This window comes from Salvelinus sp. IW2-2015, linkage group LG18 (assembly GCF_002910315.2).
Source record: "Salvelinus sp. IW2-2015 linkage group LG18, ASM291031v2, whole genome shotgun sequence".
Taxonomy (NCBI): domain Eukaryota; kingdom Metazoa; phylum Chordata; class Actinopteri; order Salmoniformes; family Salmonidae; genus Salvelinus; species Salvelinus sp. IW2-2015.
In genome coordinates this window covers 66,504,640-66,525,200 of record NC_036858.1, presented here as the reverse complement: position 1 = coordinate 66,525,200, position 20,561 = coordinate 66,504,640, and the positions used below count along the sequence as shown (strand labels likewise).

The window sequence follows — 20,561 nt, the reverse complement described above, 5'->3', positions numbered from 1 at the left end:
GGTAGAGTTATTTAAAGCTTTGAATTTGTCAATTGGGTTCTGGAAGTGTGTGGTTACAGCAATTGTGCAAGGTTGGTGTGGCCTGTGGTGGTGGGGCCCAACGTGATATCTTTCATGGGGCCCAAAATCCCTGGTGGCGCCCCTGTACATACATCAAATTAATTACTTAGGCCTACAATCAACAAGGACGCATGAAGGCAAACAAACTTGCAAGGAATGAAGAAAATCATGAAATACAAAGCCGTGATTCAGCACGACTGAATGGACAGTGCCTTGGTACAGGTAGGCATAGTGGAGCTCCGTGGCATGTGGCTGAATGGACAACGTCTCTGTCTAGTAGCCATCAAGAAGTATTCMGTTTGTGGGCAGTTAGATATTTTCTTTTGACACAGTTGAGTAGCCTACAATGCTTATATGAAAATCCAAACTGGCACGCAGATCTTTTGTAAATTGTCACTCATATGAAAAGGGTTGCCGATCCCCTGGTATAGGCTATATGAAGCCGCCCTTGTGGAACGGAACATACAGTGTACCATGCAGTGGCATTGTCTCGTGCACTTCCCACCAAGATTGTTGATCTGCATTCAGAGATGTTCCTTATAATGTGTGTACCCGGCTCATTCTTGTATATGCCTGTCTGCATTATTCTCCAGGGAATCAAAACATCTGGGTGCTCATTATGTACAAAAACAGGCCTACATCCACACTAGAGCTGAATAACTTAGCTATATTTAATGGCGTTTTGCCAGAAAGATAGATTTGTTAGAATATCTCATTTAATTCAGGAAGATGGAGAAGCAAGATAGAGGGAGAGGTGGAAATGCATCATACCAGAGGCAGGTAGGCTCAGGTAGGGTTTAAGTATGTAGGCAGAGGATGATGATGAAGTAGGCCTAAAGTAAGATTTTTTAAAGGTTAACCCAACTAAATAATCATTCATGATTTACATTATCTCAATTATCATTCTGTCACTGCATGACAATCCACATTTGCTATGTAGCCTACAATTGTTATTGTTTTTTAGGCCAAAATTTGTGAAATTCTCTAAATAGCAAGTTGTTTAGTTGTGTTTACTTTGATACCAATAGGCCTACATGGCGTTAGAAGAAATAAAAGTGCACACTACAGATGGCTATATCAGTCCGCTAATACAGGACTGGTATAGGCCCAGTGTACTACTTTTGTCATTTTTTGAATAATATACAGTACCAGTAAAAAGTTTAGACACAGCTACTCATTCCATGGTTTTTCTTTATTCAACATTGTAAAATAATAGTGACGACATCAAAACTATGAAATAACACATATAGAATCAATACGCCATCCCATCTGGTTTATGCTTAGTGGGACTATCATATGTTTTTCAACAGGACAATGATCCAACACACCTCCAGGCTGTGTAAGGGATATTTTACCAAGGAGAGTGATGGCGTGCTGCATCAGATGACCTGGCCTCCAMAATCACCTGACCTCAACCCAATTGAGATGATTTGGGAAGAGTTGGACCGCAGAGTGAAGGAAAAACAGCCAACAAGTGCTCAGCATATTTGGGAACTCCTTCAAGACTGTTGGAAAAGCTGTCCTCATGAAGCTGGTTGAGAGAATGCCAAGAGTGTGCAAAGCTGACATCAAGGCAAAGGGTGGCTTCTTTGAAGAATCTACAGTATGTTTTGATTTGTTTAACGCTTTTTAGGTTACTACATGATTCCATATGTGTTATATCATAGTTTTGATGTCTTCACTATAATTCTACAATTTAGAAAATAGTAAAATAAAGAAAAACCCTTGAATGAGTGGGTGTGTCTAAACTTTTGACTGGTAATGTATATTTTTTATYCAGGGGGTTCTGCAGCACCCTCAGTACGGTTGTGCTGGCAACAGTACATTATTACAGTTACAGGTGTTTTGTAATCCTTTACTTGTAACGGATTACATGTAATCCATTACACCCCAACCCTGATCCTGGGAAGGTCATCTGCTGGCCGACAGATCRCCTGGAGGCGCTGGGGAAGCAAAGAGGTATCAATATACGTACAATCAATTAGAAGCAAAAGTTTTCCTCAAAATCTATCTCAGAATAGCTCAGAAACTCATAGACAAACTTTATTGATCAAAATGTCATAATTCATTGGATTCATGCATTTAATGCAACACGAGTGCTAAATATTCAAGAGGAAATCTCAAATGCCACTGACTTGCCAGAATGTCCCTTGTCCTCGGTACAGTTTGTAGACCATGGTGATGGGAATGAGAGAGAGGGAGGACATAGCCAGGAACCAGCCCAGCCCGTAGGCCCACCACGGGTACACATAGGTGTTGTTGAACTTCAGAGGGCTGTACTTCAGCAGCGAGAACACAAAGGTTCCCTGGAAGAGGAAAAAGATGTCCCAAATATGTTGTTTTGTAATATCACTTGTCTTGTTTGATATTAACAGCACAATGTTTTGAAAGCAACTGCATTGTGAAATGATATCCGTAAATGTAAGTAAAATAATGATGAAAATGCACTTGACTTAAACTCACTGTGCACATAGTAGGGGTGATGTATAGCCAACAGTACTTCACCAGAGAGGAGGGCCTGTAGCCAATCATATCCTCAATGTTGTCACAGAAACGTTCAGCACCTTGGACAGAGACATATACAGGGTTCTCATGAACAGTGTCCTTGTTGAACGGATAGTTGAAGGAACTAAAGGAAGAACTACTATTTACAAAATGCAATTTCCCCATTCTTACCATATATCCACCCAATACTGAAAGACTGGCATATGGAGAGGAGTAGCAGAGTGGCACCACTGCACACATAATGATCAAACAGCTGTATGATGTAGAGGCCTCCCTGCAGAGAAATAGACATTCATTACAACTACTTTCAAACCTCGTTCCATGTTATCGATATGTGTTCTTACAGTATATCAGAGACCCATCTCTACCTGTTCGCACAGCAGAAACTGTTTGAGAACATGTGTGACCTGTGTCTGGGACCTCTCACCTCTGTGACCATGATGAGTCCGACCAGGCAGCAGCAGCAGCAGATGAGCAGCAGCAGTAACTCCCTCCGGTGGCCCTTTCTGAGGACGTTGGGGTAGACATCCGTTACCGAGGTCATAAGGCTCTCAAGGCCGACAAACTGGGGAACATGACAGAAGAGAGAGAGGGCAGTGTACATGAGAGGGTCAGGTACATGGAAGAACACAGCAGGACACCCAGGTGGAGGGAGGGTATGGTACAGGGAAGAACTCAGCAGGACACACAGGTGGAGGGAGGGTATGGTACAGGGAAGAACTCAGCAGGACACACAGGTGGAGGGAGGGTAAGGTACAGGGAAGAACACAGCAGGACACCCAGGTGGAGGGAGGGTAAGGTGCAGGGAAGAACACAGCAGGACACCCAGGTGGAGGGAGGGTAAGGTGCAGGGAAGAACTCAGCAGGACACCCAGGTGGAGGGAGGGTAAGGTGCAGGGAAGAACACAGCAGGATACCCAGGTGTAGGTTGTGGTGAGTGTTGAGCTCTAACCTGGCTGTCCAATCCTAACAGGATGATCATGGTGAAGAAACACACGGCCCAGAACTGAGGACAGGGGAGCAGGGACACTGCCTGCGGGTACACTATGAACACCAGGCCTGGACCTGCAGCAGAGCAGCAACAAAACGTTACAGAATACTCTACGTGTACCTCCGTTACACTGCATTAGAGACTAACCTGACTCAGCTACCGTAGAGATGTCCACACCCTGTTCTCCAGCCATATAACCCAGGATGGAAAAAATAGCAAAACCAGACAGGAAGCTGGTCCCACTGTTCAACAAGCACAGATAGAAGGAGTCTCTGCAAGGCACAAAACAGTCTTCAACATACGGTGCATTTGGGAAGTATTCAGAGCCCTTGACTTCTTCCACATTTTGTTATGTTACAGCCTTATTCTAAAATTAAATAGAAAATGTTCCTCTACACACAATACCAAATAATGAAAAAGCAAAAAACAGATTTTTWGACATTTTTGCAAATGTATAAAAAAAAACTAACAGAAATACCWTATTTACATAYGTATTCAGACCCTTTTCAATGAGACTCGAAATTGAGTTCAGGTGCATCCTGTTTCCATTGATCATCCTTGAGATATTTCTACAACTTGATTGGAGTCCACATGTGGTAAAATCAATTGTTTGGACATGATTTGAAAGGAACACACCTGTCTATGTAAGGTCCCACAGCTGATCGTGCATGTCAAAGCAAAAACCAAGCCATGAGGTTGAAGGAATTGTACGTAGAGCTCCGAGACAGGATTGTGTCGAGGCACAGATCTGGGGAAGGGTACCAAACAATTTCTGCAGCATGGAAGGGCCCCAAGAACACAGTGGCCTMCATCATTCTTAAATGGAAGAAGTTTGGAACCGCTAACACTCTTTCTAGAGCTGGCCGCCCGGTCAAATTGAGCAATCGGGGGAGAAAGGTCTTCGTCAGGATTGTGACCAAGAACCCAATGGTCACTCTGACAGAGCTCCAGAGTTCCTCTGTGGAGGTGGGAGAAYCTTCCAGAAGGACAACCATCTCTGCAGCACTCCACCAATGTTCGAATCACCAGACGGAAGCCACTCCTCAGTAAAAGGCACATGACATTCCACTTGGAGTTTGTCAAAAGGCACCTAAAGGACAAGATTCTCTGGTCTGATGAAACCAAGTTTGAACTCTTTGGCCTGAATGCCAAGCATCACGTCTAGAGGAAACCTTGCACCATCCCTACGGTAAAGCACGGTAGTGCAGCTTCATGTTGTGGGGATGTTTTTCAGCGGCAAGTCCTAGGAGACTAATCAGGATCGAGGGAAAGATGAACGGAGCAAAGTACAGAGAGATCCTTGATGAAAACATGCTTCAGAGTGCTCAGGACCTCAGACTGGGGCGAAGGTTCACCTTCCAACAGGACAACAACCCTAAGCACACTGCCAAGACACTGGAGGAGTGGCTTCGGGGAAAGTCTCTAAATGTCCTTTAGTGGCCCAGCCAGAGCTTAGTAAAGAGTAAAGTGTGTGAATACTTATGTAAATGTACTATTTCAGTTTTTAAAACATTATACATTTACAATAACGTCTAAACACCTGTTTTTTCTATGTCATTATGGGGTATTGTGTGTAGTTTGACGAGGGATTTTTTTTCCCATCCATTTTAGAATAACGCTATAAGGTAACAAAGTGTGGAAAAAGTCAAGGGGTCTGAATACTTTCCAAATGCACTGTAATAGTTCTCCATTCTCGTTCATATTAGGTTTGAATACTCTTTCATATTCGGTTTCAATCCTCTTTTACACACTATTGTAATTGGTTGTCAAAAAATATTTAAATTTAGGGGATTAAACTGATGAGGACAGAGGGCGCTGTTTTCACTTTGGGGGAAAATCGTGCCCAATTTAAACGGCCTCGTACTCAATTCTTGCTCGTACAATATGCATATTATTATTACTATTGGATAGAAAACACTCTCTAGTTTCTAAAACCGTTTGAATTTTGTCCTTGAGTAAAACAGAACTCATTTGGCAACACACTTTCTGACCAGGAAGTGGAAAGTCTGAAAATGATGCTCTGTTCAAGGGCCTGCCTATAAATGGGCATGATACGTATGAGTATACATGCACGTCATACACCTTCCCCTAGATGTCAAGAGGAAGTGAGAGAAGAAATGAAGTGATTATCTTGGTCTGAGGTGGAATAAATCCTCTTGGAATGACGTGTCCGCCATTTCCTGTTTTCTGGAAAGCGCGAAGATGAACCTGGAATTGCCTTCTGGAAAGCTGTCGTTATAGGCGAATACTATCTCCGGCTTTGATTTTATTTGATACATGTCACAATATCATCGTAAAGTATGTTTTTTCAATATAGTTTTATTAGATTATTCGGGAAATTATGGCGTGTTGCGTTGTCTGTGTTTGTTGACGATGGAGAGCTTCGCGCCACGATGGAGATCTTCGCGCCAGTGTGCTTGCTAATTCAAGAGGGAAAAACGATGTTCTAAATCCAAACAACGACTGTTCTGGACAAAGGACCCCTTGTACAACATTCTGATGGAAGATCACCAAAAGTAGGACCCATTTTGTGATGCTATTTCATATATCTGTCGAACTGTGTACTAGTAGTTTTGCGCCCAGGTTTTGGCCACTCTCTCGCTATAACATAAGCCTTATGTCGTAATGAAGATATTTTTAGAATTCTAACACTGCGATTGCATTAAGAACTAATGAATCTATCGTTTCCTATACAACATGTATTTTTTTGTAATGTTTATGAATAGCTATTTGGTCAGAATAGGTGAGAGTCTAATAGAAATATCCGCACATTCTGGGAAAAGATGCTACGTTAGCATAATGGATAACCACTGATTTCAGCTCTAAATTTTCGAACAAAACATAAGTGTTTGTATAACCTGATGTTATAGGACTGTCATCTGAGGAAGGTTTATGAAGGTTAGTGAAAATTAATATCTTTTGCTGGTTTATTCGCTAACGCTAACGTGCCTATTGCTATCGCTAACGTGCCTTGATGAATGAATGCGGTTGTGTGGTAGGCTATTGTAGTAAGCTAATATAATGCTATATTGTGTTTTCGCTGTAAAACACTTAAAAAAACGGAAATATTGGCTGGATTCACAAGATGTTTGTCTTTAATTTGCTGTACACCATGTATTTTTCAGAAATGTTTTATGATGAGTATTTAGGTATTTCACGTTGGTCTCTATAATTACTCTGGCTGCTTCGGTGCTATTTCTGACGGTAGCTGTGATGGTAGCAGCAATGTAAAACTGATTTATACCTCAAATATGCACATTTTTCGAACAAAACATAGATTTATTGTGTAACATGTTATAGGACTGTCATCTGATGAAGTTGTTTCTTGGTTAGTTTGGTTGGTTCTTGGTTAGTTTGGTTGGTTTCGTGCATGCTACCTGTGCTGTGAAAAATGTCTGTCCTTTTTTGTATTTGGTGGTGAGCTAACATAAATATATGTGGTGTTTTCGCTGTAAAACATTTAAAAAATCGGACATGTTGACTGGATTCACAAGATGTGTATCTTTAATTTGCTGTACACCATGTATTTTTCAGAAATGTTTTATGATGAGTATTTAGGTATTTCACGTTGGTCTCTATAATTACTCTGGCTGCTTCGGTGCTATTTCTGACGGTAGCTGTGATGGTAGCAGCAATGTAAAACTGATTTATACCTCAAATATGCACATTCGAACAAAACATAGATGTATTGTGTAACATGTTATAGGACTGTCATCTGATGAAGTTGTTTCTTGGTTAGTTTGGTTGGTTCTTGGTTAGTTTGGTTGGTTTCGTGCATGCTACCTGTGCTGTGAAAAATGTCTGTCCTTTTTTGTATTTGGTGGTGAGCTAACATAAATATATGTGGTGTTTTCGCTGTAAAACATTTAAAAAATCGGACATGTTGACTGGATTCACAAGATGTGTATCTTTCATTTGCTGTATTGGACTTGTTAACATTTAGCCCGAGGTAATGCCTTGTCAGGGCATGTCGTGCCATTACTCTTCTAGGCGTAGCTGAATGAGATAACTATGCATTTAAGGGATTGAATGTAMCGCATCCGATCCATCCGAGCAAGCCAAGCCAGTGTGGGTTTTCCTTTCTAAGTGTTCTACTCCTCCATGCTTAACCAGGTGTGCATTTTTTCCATCTTCAGACCAGTTAGCACCACGGAATGAGCAAACTATGCAAGATCTTCACTGTGACAAATGAATACTGTGTATTCTAAATCAAACTCATACCCTAAAACTGAAGACTCACTTGTAACAGTCGTTGTTGTATTTGTTGTAGCTTCCAAGAGAAGKCAGGTATCCCAGGCATATGGCGTAAGAAAAAAAAACCTGGGTTCCTGCATCCATCCAAACCTTATTGAACACAAATAAGAGTTCAACTCAAGTCATAAACGGAACATTCAATAATCAAAACAGAAATCAGTTCCGGTAAGATGTGGTGAGATTGGAGAAGGACTTAGAGGGCAGGTTTCCTGGACACTGATTGAGCATACTCCTGAAGGATGTGCAATGGAAAGGCTCAATTTAAAATGTTTTCTAGTCCCGGCCGATGCTGTATCTGTGTCCGGGAAACTGGCTCATAGATTTACACTACACATAATACCTGTGGATCAGCAAGCCTTGTAGCATTGGGATACATGTAGTAGAAGATGCCATCTATAGCTCCAGGTAGGGTCACTCCTCGGACGAATAGCACCAGTAGCATGACATAGGGGAAGGTTGCCGTGAAGAACGCTGCCTAGGAATAAATAGTACAGGTATAATACAGAACAACACATTATAGACATTACCGGTATTACCATAGCAACTAGCATGTATTACCATAGCAACTAGCAGGTAATACCATACCAGCGAGCAGGTATTACCGTACCAACTAGCAGGTATTACCGTACAAACTAGCAGTTATTATCGTACCAACTAGCAGGTATTACCGTACCAACTAGCAGGTATTACCGTACCAACTGGCAGTTATTATCGTACCAACTAGCAGGTATTACCATACCAACTAGCAGGTATACCAAATAGCATGTATTACCATAGCAACTAGCATGTATTCCCATACCAACTAGGAGGAATTACCGTACCAACTAGCAAGTATTACCGTACCAACTAGCAGGTATTACCATGCCAACTAGCAGGTATTACCGYACCAACTAGCATGTATTGCCATACCAACTAGCATATATTACCATACAAACTAGTATCTATTACGATACCAATGTTGTGGAAATGTTTACACAGGGACACTCAAAGTCAATCTTAAATGAATCATTGTTTATTGTCAGCATGCTGGAGAGGTTCCAACACACTTGATGCACCATAGTGAACATCAGTCAGGAGCTCTCACGGGGCAGTCCAGTTTAGTTCCCTTATATACTGGTTACAGACATGTTACATAGGCACAGTTCATAGGATTGGTTCCGGCAAGTGTCTGGCACCGTCTCATATCTTAACTTAAAGAACGTCTTCTGGGCGTTCTGCCAAATAGTCGAAAGGAGGAGGTCATGACCCCCCCCCCATGTCTTTACCGGTCACAGGTAGGAAACAAGGATACTTTATGACACCAAAGACAAGATGCTCAAAGTAAAATTTCCTTCACACCATCTAGCAGGTATTACCATACCAACTAGCAACTATTACCATAACAACCATCAGGTTGATGTTTATTTTTGTGAGTCTTGTCCTGGAGGCAGAACTGAGTGATTTCCCCTTAGATAAGYCAGCTGCAAAGTCAAAAAAGTAAAAGATTTAAGGTTAGGGTTAGCAGTGTGGTTAAGGTTAGGCTTAAGGTTAGGTTGGGTTTGGTTTAAAATTTGATGACTTTTGGCTGTGATTGCTAGTGTCCACTCTGCAGAGCTGCGTCCAGGACAMGATACATGATGAAAAACGCTAACCTGCTACCAACTATGAACCCATAYATCTCACCAAGTAGGGTACAGCTACAGCAAATATTCCACCTCTGTTTTTTGTTGTTATTGATTTTTTTCCTCTTTTTACCTTTGATTTAAAGATTGATTGAGAATGGAATGGAATGATGCATGTGTTCAGTCTCACCTTTCCTGTAGACCTCACTCCTTTCCAGATACAGAAGTAGCAGATGGCCCAGGACAGCAGAAGGCACAGAGCCAGCTCCCATCTAATGCCTCCAAGTGATTCTATTCCATCCGATATCCGCAGCACTCGCCGCCTGTGAKGAGAAAAGGTAGACACTGCAAAACATTTTGTCACCAAAATAAAATGTATCTGATATAAATATATTGTAGCCTATTGTAATATATTGTATGCACTTAGAATAATTATTTCAAGTACCCTTACAGTTCCCTTAAAAAAGAAAATAAGACTMTCTGATTAATTTGAGGAAAGAATCTAATCATGAAAGATGTAATGGTTAAAAACACAGCATTATTATAGATTTACTTACTGCCAAAACTCTACAACTGAAGATGACGTATTCAGGAGGGGAACAGTCCAATTGCTGGTTACATTATTGGTACCAAATGTGACACAAGCATCTGAAATACATTGAAGTCTATTTGTAGCAAGTTAAAAGTTGACAGCTTGGTACCAAATGTGAGGCAAGGATCTGAACTATATGGAAGCTTAGTTGAAGCAGGTTCTAACCTCCAAAAAAGGGGAGAGGGTTCTACTAAGCTAACATATGGAATTGTTTTTTAAGATGGTCATACCATGGATCATTTAGATATTTGATTTTGAATTGTATGAACCCCGTAGGTATGAAAAAATATATTTGAAAGTTATTTGATAAAATTTAGATTTTGGCCTTGGCAAAACATGGAAAAAAAGACAGTCAAAAACCGGTACCGGGTTACCTTCAGTTCGTGAGAATTTAATCTATCTCATTGAATATAAACAGTCCATTCATGCCCTCCGTAAGGCAATCAAACAGGCAACACGTCAGTACAGAGACAAAGTGGAGACGCAATTCAACGGGACGCACTGTATGTGTCATGGACTCCAGGCAATCACAGTTTATAAAGGGAAAGCAAGCCAAATTGTGGACACCGACGTCTTACTCCCGGACAAGCTAAGCACCTTCTTTGCTCGCTTTGAGGACGACCCGTGCCGCTCTCGAGGACTGTGAGCTCTCTTTCTCCGCGGCCGAAGTGAATAAGACATTTAAGCGTGTTAACCCTCGCAAGGATGCCGGCCTAGACGATGCCGGCCTAACCCTCGCAAGGATGCCGGCCTGGCTTGAGTGTTAATGGACATATTCAATCTCTCTCAATCCCAGTCTGCTGTCCCCACTTGCTTCAAGATGTCCACCATTGTTCTTGTGCCCAAAAAAGTGAAGGTAACTGGTGGGACTGATTAAAAACAATGACGAGACAGAGCAAGGAAGAAGCCACTGCTACAAACCGCCATAAAAAAGCCAGACTATGGTTTGCAACTGCACATGGGGACAAAGATCGTACGTTTTGGAGAAATGTCCTCTGGTCTGATGAAACAAAAATAGAATTGTTTTACCATAATGACCATTGTTATGTTTGGAGGAAAAAGGGGGAGGCTTGCAAGTCGAAGAACACCATCCCAACCGTGAAGCACGGGGGTGGCACTATCATGGTGTGTTTTTCTTTTGCTGCTCGAGGGACTGGTGCACTTCATAAATTAGATGGCATCATGAGGGTGGAAAATGATGTGGATATATTGAAGCAACATCTCAAGACATCAGTCAGGAAGTTAAAGCTTGGTCGCAAATGGGTCTCCCAAATGGACAATGACCCCAAGCATACTTCCAAAGTTGTGGCAAATTGGCTTAAGGACAACAAAGTAAAGGTATTGGAGTGGCCATCACAAAGCCCTGACCTCAATCCAATATAAAATGTGTGGGCAGATCTGAAAAAGCGTTTGCGAGGTAGGAGGCCTACAAACCTGAMTCAGTTACACCAGCTCTGTCAGGAAGAATGTGCCCAAATTCACCCAACTCATTGTGGGAAGCTTGTGGAAGGCTACCTGAAATGTTTGACCCAAGTTAAGMAATTTGAAAGCAATGCTACCAAATACTAACTGAGTGTATGTAAACTTCTCACCCACTGGGAATGTGATGAAAGAAATAAAAGTTGAAATAAATCAGTCTCTCTACTATTATTCTGACATTTCACATTYTGAAAATAAAGTGCTGATCCTAACGGACCCAAAACAGGGATTTTTTACTAGGATTAAATATCAGGAATTGTGAAAAACTGAGTTTAAATGTATTTGGCTAAGGTGTATGTAAACTTCCGACTTCAACTGTAACTAAGCTACAGAGGTAGCAGCTCCTGAAGGGATTATTGTAACCCAGTAGCCTCCAATGTACTATTTGATAAAACTGCTACAAAGTTTCATTTCAGCCACCAATATTCTAAATACCTGTGTTCCAGTCATTATTACAGTTGGCCCATGGCAGGTCAACAGTGAAGGATGAAAACAGGTAGTGGAAAGCCCAGGCCAGGATCACAATGTAGGTCATACATCCATATATAGTGATCACCTGGGCGGCGTAGCCCAATCCTGATGAAGGCAAGAACAGAAGCATAGCAGCATGCTCATAAAACCTAAAAKGATATATTTTGGAAAAGGAATGGGGCCCTATGTTACTGCACATTCATTAAGATCACTCACCACTTGTTTGTTTTGCAGGACTCATATAGAAATGAATAAATGTGTCTCAGCACGGTTAAGGAACACCCTTCCTTGGGCTTATAAAGTGAAGTGTTGCCTTTAAAGAAGAACTGAAAGTTTTCATTGCAGTGTGATTTATTTTACTTCACCAACGTTACAACTTTACAATCTGATGTAGCTAGCATAATCTTTAGACCAGGCTAGACAACATCTGCATTAAGACATCTGACAGATAAGATATGTGTGAAGCGATGATAAAAGCTCACTCCGTGAGAGAGTTTGTCACAATAACAATGTACCCTTGTGCACAGAACTGTACAGAAGTGGAGGCTCCTTAGAGGAGGAAGGGGAGGACCATCCTCCTTAGTGAATTCCAATTTTTTGATTAGATCATACTAAAYATATTCAAATGTCACCAAATAACTGATTGACACAATGTTTGTAATGAACGTTTACAGTAGACTCAACAGCACTCAGTAGGGTAGCACCGTGGTGTAGCTGGAGGACACCTAGTTTCCATCTTCCTCTTGTTACATTTATTTCAATACGAAACCTAGGAGGCTTATGGTTCTCAACCCCTTCCATAGACTTACACAGTAATTATGACAACTTCTAGAGGACGTCCTCCAAATTATCAGCATGAACTGACATGTTGATCCACCCAAAGGATCAGAGAACGAATCTAGTAATGAAAACATAAGCTACAGCCAGCTAGCACTGCAGTGCATAACATGTGGTGAGCAGTTGACTTAAAGAGAGAGAAAGACAATATTTGAACAGTTTTAAACAAATTAATTCATTAAAACATGAAGGAGAAGCAAGATAGAGAGATACAGAGAGAGAGAGATATATATTTTATTGTATTGTTTTCACTTTCACTTAGCTAGCGAATGCAGCTAGCTTGTTTAGCATACTCAAACATCCTGCTCAAACAGAGAGGGATGCTATGTTACCTAGTTGGCCGTGGCTTTCCAACATTGGAACTCTTCCAAGTCAAGGTAAGCTTTTGGTTTTRTTAATTTATTGGACCGGGGCCCGCCTGTGTAACTGCTAAACTGCTTTCTGATTGTACATTGTACTTCATGACTGTAGCAGGTTTACTAACGCATCAGTTCTRGTAGTTCTAGTTGACTTTGAGGTGACAAAGATGTAGGCTGTGTGTAGCGGTTAGCATCATGATATGAAGGTTTTGCTTGTCACAGACAGTTAATGTGTAGTGCACTGAAGTCCAGAAGCAACCTCACGATGGCTATAGGTAAAATGTAACAMTCATGTAGTAGCCTAAACCTATCGATGTTACATTGAACTGGGTGAATGGAATATGAATGACGAATGACAGTCATCCAATATGCTGTAATAGAAATAAGACCATGCTCATAAAAAAAATATTGTCCTCCCTCATATTAAACGACACCGAACATCACTGCTGTACAGCTATACTCAACAAAGAGATCACTATGTAATTCAATGATCCTCACCTTCAAACAGCGGGCAGATCTTCCGCCAGCAGGTGATGCCCCCCTGGCTGGTGTACTGTCCAAGAGCCGTCTCCAAGATGAACAGAGGGATGCCACAGGTCACCAGGTACAGGATATATGGGATGAAGAAGGCACCTGCAGAACAGGCAGGAATCACAAAAAGTAGGCCTCTGTTCACTTTAACCATTAGTTGACTTTTGGGGGCCAGTGTGACAGGTTAGGTTTATTGGAAAGAATTCAACTACAATAGAGGCAGGCAGGAAACAGGATACAAAGGGCTGTGAGACAGAGGCTTAATCCTAGACACATATGAAGTGGGATGTACACGGAGTGTGCGGGGCAACAGACAAYGAACAGCAGAGGGGCTAAGGATTTTAGAGATGGGTAAAGGGCCGATGAAATGTGGGGAAAGTTTACGGGACTCCACCCGGATGGGCAAGTCCCGAGTGGAAAGCCATACCCTCTGCCCAAACGTGGCGCAGGGGTCCGGTGGAGATCTGCCTGTCTCCGATACCTGGATGTGGTCTTCAGAAGAGCAGCCCAGGCTCTCTTCCAGGTACAGCGACAGCGKGGGACCAACATCTGGGAAGAGGATATGCTGACTTCTTGCTCAGGGAAGAGCGGTGGCTGATATCCCAAAGGACACTCCAAGGTGGAGAGACCAGTGGCCGAGCAGGGAAGGGTGTTACAGGCATATTCCACCCACACAAGTATCTGGCTTCAGGTGGTGGGGTGGCGGAGACGAGGCAATGAAGAGCCGTCTCCAGGTCCTGATTGGCTTGCGCCGACTGGCCGTTAGATTAGGGGTGAAAACCAGAGTACAGGCTGGCTGACGACCGAATGAGGGTACAGAACGCCTTCCAGAACCGGAACGAGAACCACGATCCATGGATCCGGAAAAYGTGCTACACCATGTGCTGAACAGTCTTCTTGGCTGAGAGTAACTTGGGAAAGGGGAATGAAATGGGCGGCTTTAGAAAATCTATCCACCGTCAGGATTGTGGGGTTGCCATCACCTGTTGCGGTGAGCAACAKGGAGTAGTTGAAGAAGGCCAGCCAGAGCTTGCAGCAGAGTCTTATTTCGTGCACACACAGTGTATGCGGCGACGAATGCGGAGGCATCAGGCACCATAGAAGCCCACCCAAAGCATTGTCAAATGAAAGTCAGGAACCAACGGGAGCCTGGATGTCAGGTCAGTCTTGAGGAATATGCCCAATCCGGGGAACGGGCAGAGTCCGGGACAAAAATCTACCCACTCCAACCAGTGCCTCCACTCCTCCGGCGAGGAGTTCTCGATTTCCCACATCATAGTTCTTCTCAGCAGGGGTAAGACGATGGGAGAGAAAAGCGCAGGGGTGCAGCTTTTGGTCCTGGGCAGAACGCTGGGACAGGATGGCCCACACTCCGACATCCGAGACGTTGATCTCCACCACAAACTGACGGAACGGGTCCAGATGGATTATGATGGGGGCTGCAGTGAATCGATATTTGAGGTTCGAGAATGCCCGGTAAACTGCTGGAGACCTCATGAATGGAACCTTGGGCGTGGTGAGTGCTGAGAGGGGGGAAGCCAGGGTGCTGTAACCTGAAGCGGCGGTAGAAGTTAGCAAATCCCAGGAAACGTTGCAGCTGCACTCCAGATGTGGTTTGAGGCCAATTCACCTTCACTCTCACCTTGTCTAGATCCATCTGTATATGTTCTACAGCGATGACTTATTCTAGGAAGGAGATGGTGGAGCGATGGAATTCACATTTCTTCACTTTAATGAAAAGCTGGTTCTCCAGGAGACACTGAAGGACCTGTCGGACGTGCTCTTGAGCTGAATGGGAAAAGACAAGGATGTCGTCGAGGTAGACAAACACGAACAGGTTCAGCATGTCCCAGAGCACATTGTTGACCACGGCCCGGAACACAGCGTTGGTCTGAATGGCATAACCAAGTACACATAGTGCCCGCTAACCGTGTTAAAAGCTGTCTTCCACTCTTCTCCTTCCCGTATCCGAACCAGATGGTAGGCATTCCGAAGGTCCAACTAAGAGAAGATGGTCGCTCCCTGAAGAGGTTTGAAAGCCCAGGAGATGAGTGGTAGAGGGTAGCGTTTTTTAACCGTGATGTCATTAAGGCCCGAGTAGTTGATACACAGGCACATGGTTTTTTCCTTCATCTCCACAAAAAAGAACCCTGCGCCGGCGGGAGAGGCAGATGGACAAACACTCCCTGCAGCGAGAGAGGCCTCAATGTACTCCTCCATAGACTTGGTCTCCTGACCCGACAGGGACTAAAACYGCCCCTGAGGTGATGTAGTGCCCGGAAGAAGGTCAATGGTGCAACCGTAAGGTCGATGCAAAGGGAAAGACATAGTGTGGGCATTGTTGAAGACCTCCCAGAGGTCCAGGTACTTCACGGGAATGGCTGAGGGATCCAAGACTTCTCCCAAGCCTGCAGGAAGATGTCCCGGGGAAGGCAGTGTGTAAGGTCCGTAAAGTTGGTATAGTCCCAAAATGTTTTCAAGATATGTAACTTTAAAAAAAATAAACCCTCCACATACAGTACCAGAATAAAAGTGAAGAAWTCAAAAAACGATTAAATAACACATATGGAATCACGTAGTAACCAAAAAGGTGTTAAACAAATCAAAATATGTTATATATTTGAGATTCTTAAAAGTAGCCACCCTTTGCCTTGATGACAGCTTTGCACACTCTTGGCATTCTCTCAACCAGCTTCATGAGGTAGTCACCTGGAATGCTTTTCAATTAACAGGAGTGCATTGTTAAAAGTTAATGTGTGGAATTTCTGTCCTTCTTAATGCGTTTGAGGCAATCAGTTGTGTTGTGAAAAGGTAGGGGTGGTATACAAAAGATAGCCCTGTTTGGTAAAAGACCAAGTCTATATTATCGCAAGAACAGCTGTCTTGTCAATGTAGAAAATAGTACAAATAAAGAAAGTCCCTGGAATGAGTCGGTGTGTTCAAACATTTGACTGGTACTATATGTTAAAATATAATTTTATTTAACATTCTGGCTTGTAGAAGTCATGAGAGGAAACTTTCCTCATCCAAACGCTCCTTTCTGTCCGACGTAGAATTCAATGCAAGTCAATGTCGGGTTTCCAGGCAAGTGTCGATACTGATAGGATCGAAATGAAGGGAGCGCTGCTCTTGGGTTAGCTTTCTCCATTTAAATCTTTCTTAACATTCTAAATTATTTCACAATTCTGAAGAGGGATCAGCTTCTAGTGATTTTTTACCACCTAAGGCTGCAAATATTAAGGCGGCTTATTCATCATTGCGCACTATGGGCTTCACGTCATGGAAGACTACAAGAAGCAAATACAACTCAATTGATTGAACATGAAATRTATTTCAATATGTTTGTAATTGGCCTATAGCCTACTGTTTATATTTTAATGTAGTCATCTACAGTGGGGAGAACAAGTATTTGATACACTGCTGATTTTGCAGGTTCTCCTACTTACAAAGCATGTAGAGGTCTGTAATTTTCATCATAGGTACACTTCAACTGTGAGAGACGGAATCTAAAACAAAAATCCAGAAAATCACATTGAATGATTTTTAATAATTAATTTGCATTTTATTGCATGACATAAGTATTTGATCACCTACCAACCAGTAAGAATTCCGGCTCTCACAGACCTGTTAGTTTTTCTTTAGAAGCCCTCCTGTTCTCCACTCATTACCTGTATTAACTGCACCTGTTTGAACTTGTTACCTGTAAAAAGACACCTGTCCACACACTCAATCAAACAGACTCCAACCTCTCCACAATGGCCAAGACCAGAGAGCTGTGTAAGGACATCAGGGATAAAATTGTAGACCTGACAAGGCTGGGATGGGCTACAGGACAATAGGCAAGCAGCTTGGTGAGAAGGCAACAACTGTTGGCGCAATTATTGAAAAATGGAAGAAGTTCAAGATGACGGTCAATCACCCTCGGTCTGGGGCTCCATGCAAGATCTCACCTCGTGGGGCATCAATGATCATGAGGAAGGTGAGGGATCAGCCCAGAACTACACGGCAGGACCTGGTCAATGACCTGAAGAGAGCTGGGACCACAGTCTCTAAAAAACCATTAGTAACACACTACGCCGTCATAGATTAAAATCCTGCAGCGCACGCAAGGTCCCCCTGCTCAAGCCAGCGCATGTCCAGGCCCGTCTGAAGTTTGCCAATGACCATCTGGATGATCCAGAGGAGGAATGGGAGAAGGTCATGTGGTCTGATGAGACAAAAATAGAGCTTTTTGTCTAAACTCCACTCGCCGTGTTTGGAGGAAGAAGAAGGATGAGTACAACCCCAAGAACACCATCCCAACCGTGAAGCATGGAGGTGGAAACATCATTCTTTGGGGATGCTTTTCTGCAAAGGGGACAGGACGACTGCACCGTATTGAGGGGAGGATGGATGGGGCCATGTATCGCGAGATCTTGGCCAACAACTTCCTTCCCTCAGTAAGAGCATTGAAGATGGGTCGTGGCTGGGTCTTCCAGCATGACAATGACCCGAACACACAACCAGGGCAACTAAGGAGTGGCTCGTAAGAAGCATCTAAAGGTCCTGGAGTGGCCTAGCCAGTCTCCAGACCTGAACCCAATAGAACATCTTTGGAGGGAGCTGAAAGTCCGTATTGCACAGCGACAGCCCCGAAACCTGAAGGATCTGGAGAAGGTCTGTATGGAGGAGTGGGCCAAAATCCCTGCTGCAGTGTGTGCAAACCTGGTCTCAAGAACTACAGGAAACGTATGATCTCTGTTAATTGCAAACAAATGTTTCTGTACCAAATATTAAGTTCTGCTTTTTTGATGTATCAAATACTTATGTCATGCCATAAAATGCAAATTAATTACTTAAAAATCATACAATGTGATTTTCTGGATTTTTGTTTTAGATTCCGTCTCTCACAGTTGAAGTGTACCTATGATAAAAATTACAGACCTCTACATGCTTTGTAAGTAGGAAAACCTGCAAAATTGGCAGTGTATCAAATACTTGTTCTCCCCACTGTAGGTTTTCATTTGCAGCATCTTTTTATACGTCACTTGTTTGTATCAAAGAAATTGGCAATGTTGTATTTGTAGTCAACTTTGTTCTGAAGTTATTGCCGGTCAAAGAGATAATGATAAACCATGTTTCGCTATGTTTAGCRGAGATCTTCTGTTTATAAATTGATTCGGGAGGGCAAAAAAACATCTATAACATACTTAGCTGTTCTCAGTGGTGGAAAAAAGTACCTAATTGTCATACTTGAGTAAAAGTAAATATACTTTAATAGAAAATGACTAAAGTAAAAGTGAAAGTCTACCAGTAAAATACCACTGTCGTGTGTGCTCCCTCTCCGGCCTCTAGGTCACCAGGTTGCTCGTTCATGGTGTACACCTGTCACCAGCGTTACGCGCATTTGTACCTTATGACACTCACCTGGACTCCATCACCACCTTGTTTACCTGCCCTTTATGTCACTCCCTTTGGTTTCTTCCCCAGTCGTCATTGTTTCTGTTTCATGTCCGTGCACTGTTTGTGTTTCTTGTTTTGTTCATTTATTTATTAGTTATTTATTTATTATTTATTAAATGTATTCACTCCCTGAATTTGCTTTCCGACTCTCAGTGTACATCGTTACAACCGCTTGAGTAAAATGCTAAAAGTATTCGATTTTTAAATATACATAAGTATCAAAAGTAAATGCAATTGCTAAAATATACTTAAGTATTCAAATTCTTTATTTTGAGCAATCCAGACGGCACCCTTTTCTTGTTTTTAAAATGTATGGACAGCCAGGGGCACACTCCAACACTCAGACATAATTTACAAACAAAACATGTGTTTAGTGAGTCTGCCAGATCATAAGTGATAGGGATGACCAAGGATGTCCTCTTGATAAGTGCTTGAATGGACCATGTTCCTGTCCTGTCCAAAATGTAACCAGTACTTGTGGGTGTCCGGCAATTCATGTAATGAACTTAGCCTTATTAAGATGCTTTTGGGAAACCTTTCTGACTGAAGTGAGTTTAGATTAGTTKTATTGGTCCTGTGCAGTTGTAAATCAAGCAAATACAACTTATTTGAGAAATTGTAAATTGTGCAAGGGTTCCAGTATTAAACGGACCCATAAATATATTTTGGAAGTCCTAAAGAAGGTTTAGGATGTTCTAAAGAATATTAAAAGGGACCGAACTGAAAAGAGATCAAACTCCTCCATCATAAAGAGAACACTCTTCTATGGCTGCGTTTACACAAGCACAATTCAGATCTTTTTAAGAGCTGATCTGATTGGTYAAAAGACCAATTAGTGAAAATTATGATCCGAATTGGGATGCCTGTGTAAACGCAGCCTCAGAGGTACACAAATGTATGCACATATTTCACCAACAAGCAAAAAGGAGACTTTGTTGACTCACCCCCACCATTCTTGTAACAAAGATATGGAAACCTCCATATATTTCCAAGTCCAATAATAGCACCAGCCACAGTTAGAATGAACTCCATTTTACTATCCCACTGGCCACGCTCCTTGACCCTCTGTTGGGTGTAATGCACGGGCCCTGGGAGAGGCTCATGTCTGCCTACGGAGAGAGGAGCTGCCATCCTGCCAGTAAGAGAGGGCCCGAAGCCAAGAGCTGCGTGTGGAGTCTGTTGAGTTCCTGCCTCAAGATCAGTTGTTGGTGCAATGGTCTGCTCCTGTTAGAGCTTTTATGGATATCAGCACTGTCAAGATAGTGTGGTGGTAGCCTCGAGGTTAGAGAGGCGGAACGTTTCCAACCCCTGAGTTGCCTGCTGTAAAATCTTTCAGCCAGAGGGTTACCGGCTTCAGTATCCAATATAATTCATACTGCCGTTGTGCCCTTGAGAAAGGCACATTACATCTAAATGGTGTTAACACCCGTGTGGGCTCT

At 42.6% G+C, this 20,561-nt stretch overlaps 1 protein-coding gene across 1 annotated transcript; it reads right to left on the bottom strand.

The window, feature by feature from the left end:
- Positions 1–803: 803 nt before the first annotated feature.
- On the bottom strand, positions 804–20,253 carry LOC111978464 (sodium- and chloride-dependent GABA transporter 2-like). Its single transcript, XM_024008545.2, has 14 exons — positions 20,067–20,253; positions 13,648–13,782; positions 11,918–12,058; positions 9,969–10,059; positions 9,602–9,734; positions 8,151–8,285; positions 7,797–7,900; positions 3,704–3,828; positions 3,518–3,630; positions 2,993–3,130; positions 2,737–2,839; positions 2,524–2,624; positions 2,196–2,366; positions 804–2,003 (listed from the first exon to the last, which is right to left on the bottom strand). Exons 1-14 carry the CDS (start codon positions 20,251–20,253, stop codon positions 1,944–1,946), a joined length of 1,737 nt encoding a protein of 578 aa, XP_023864313.1. The 3' UTR covers positions 804–1,943.
- Positions 20,254–20,561: the final 308 nt, after the last annotated feature.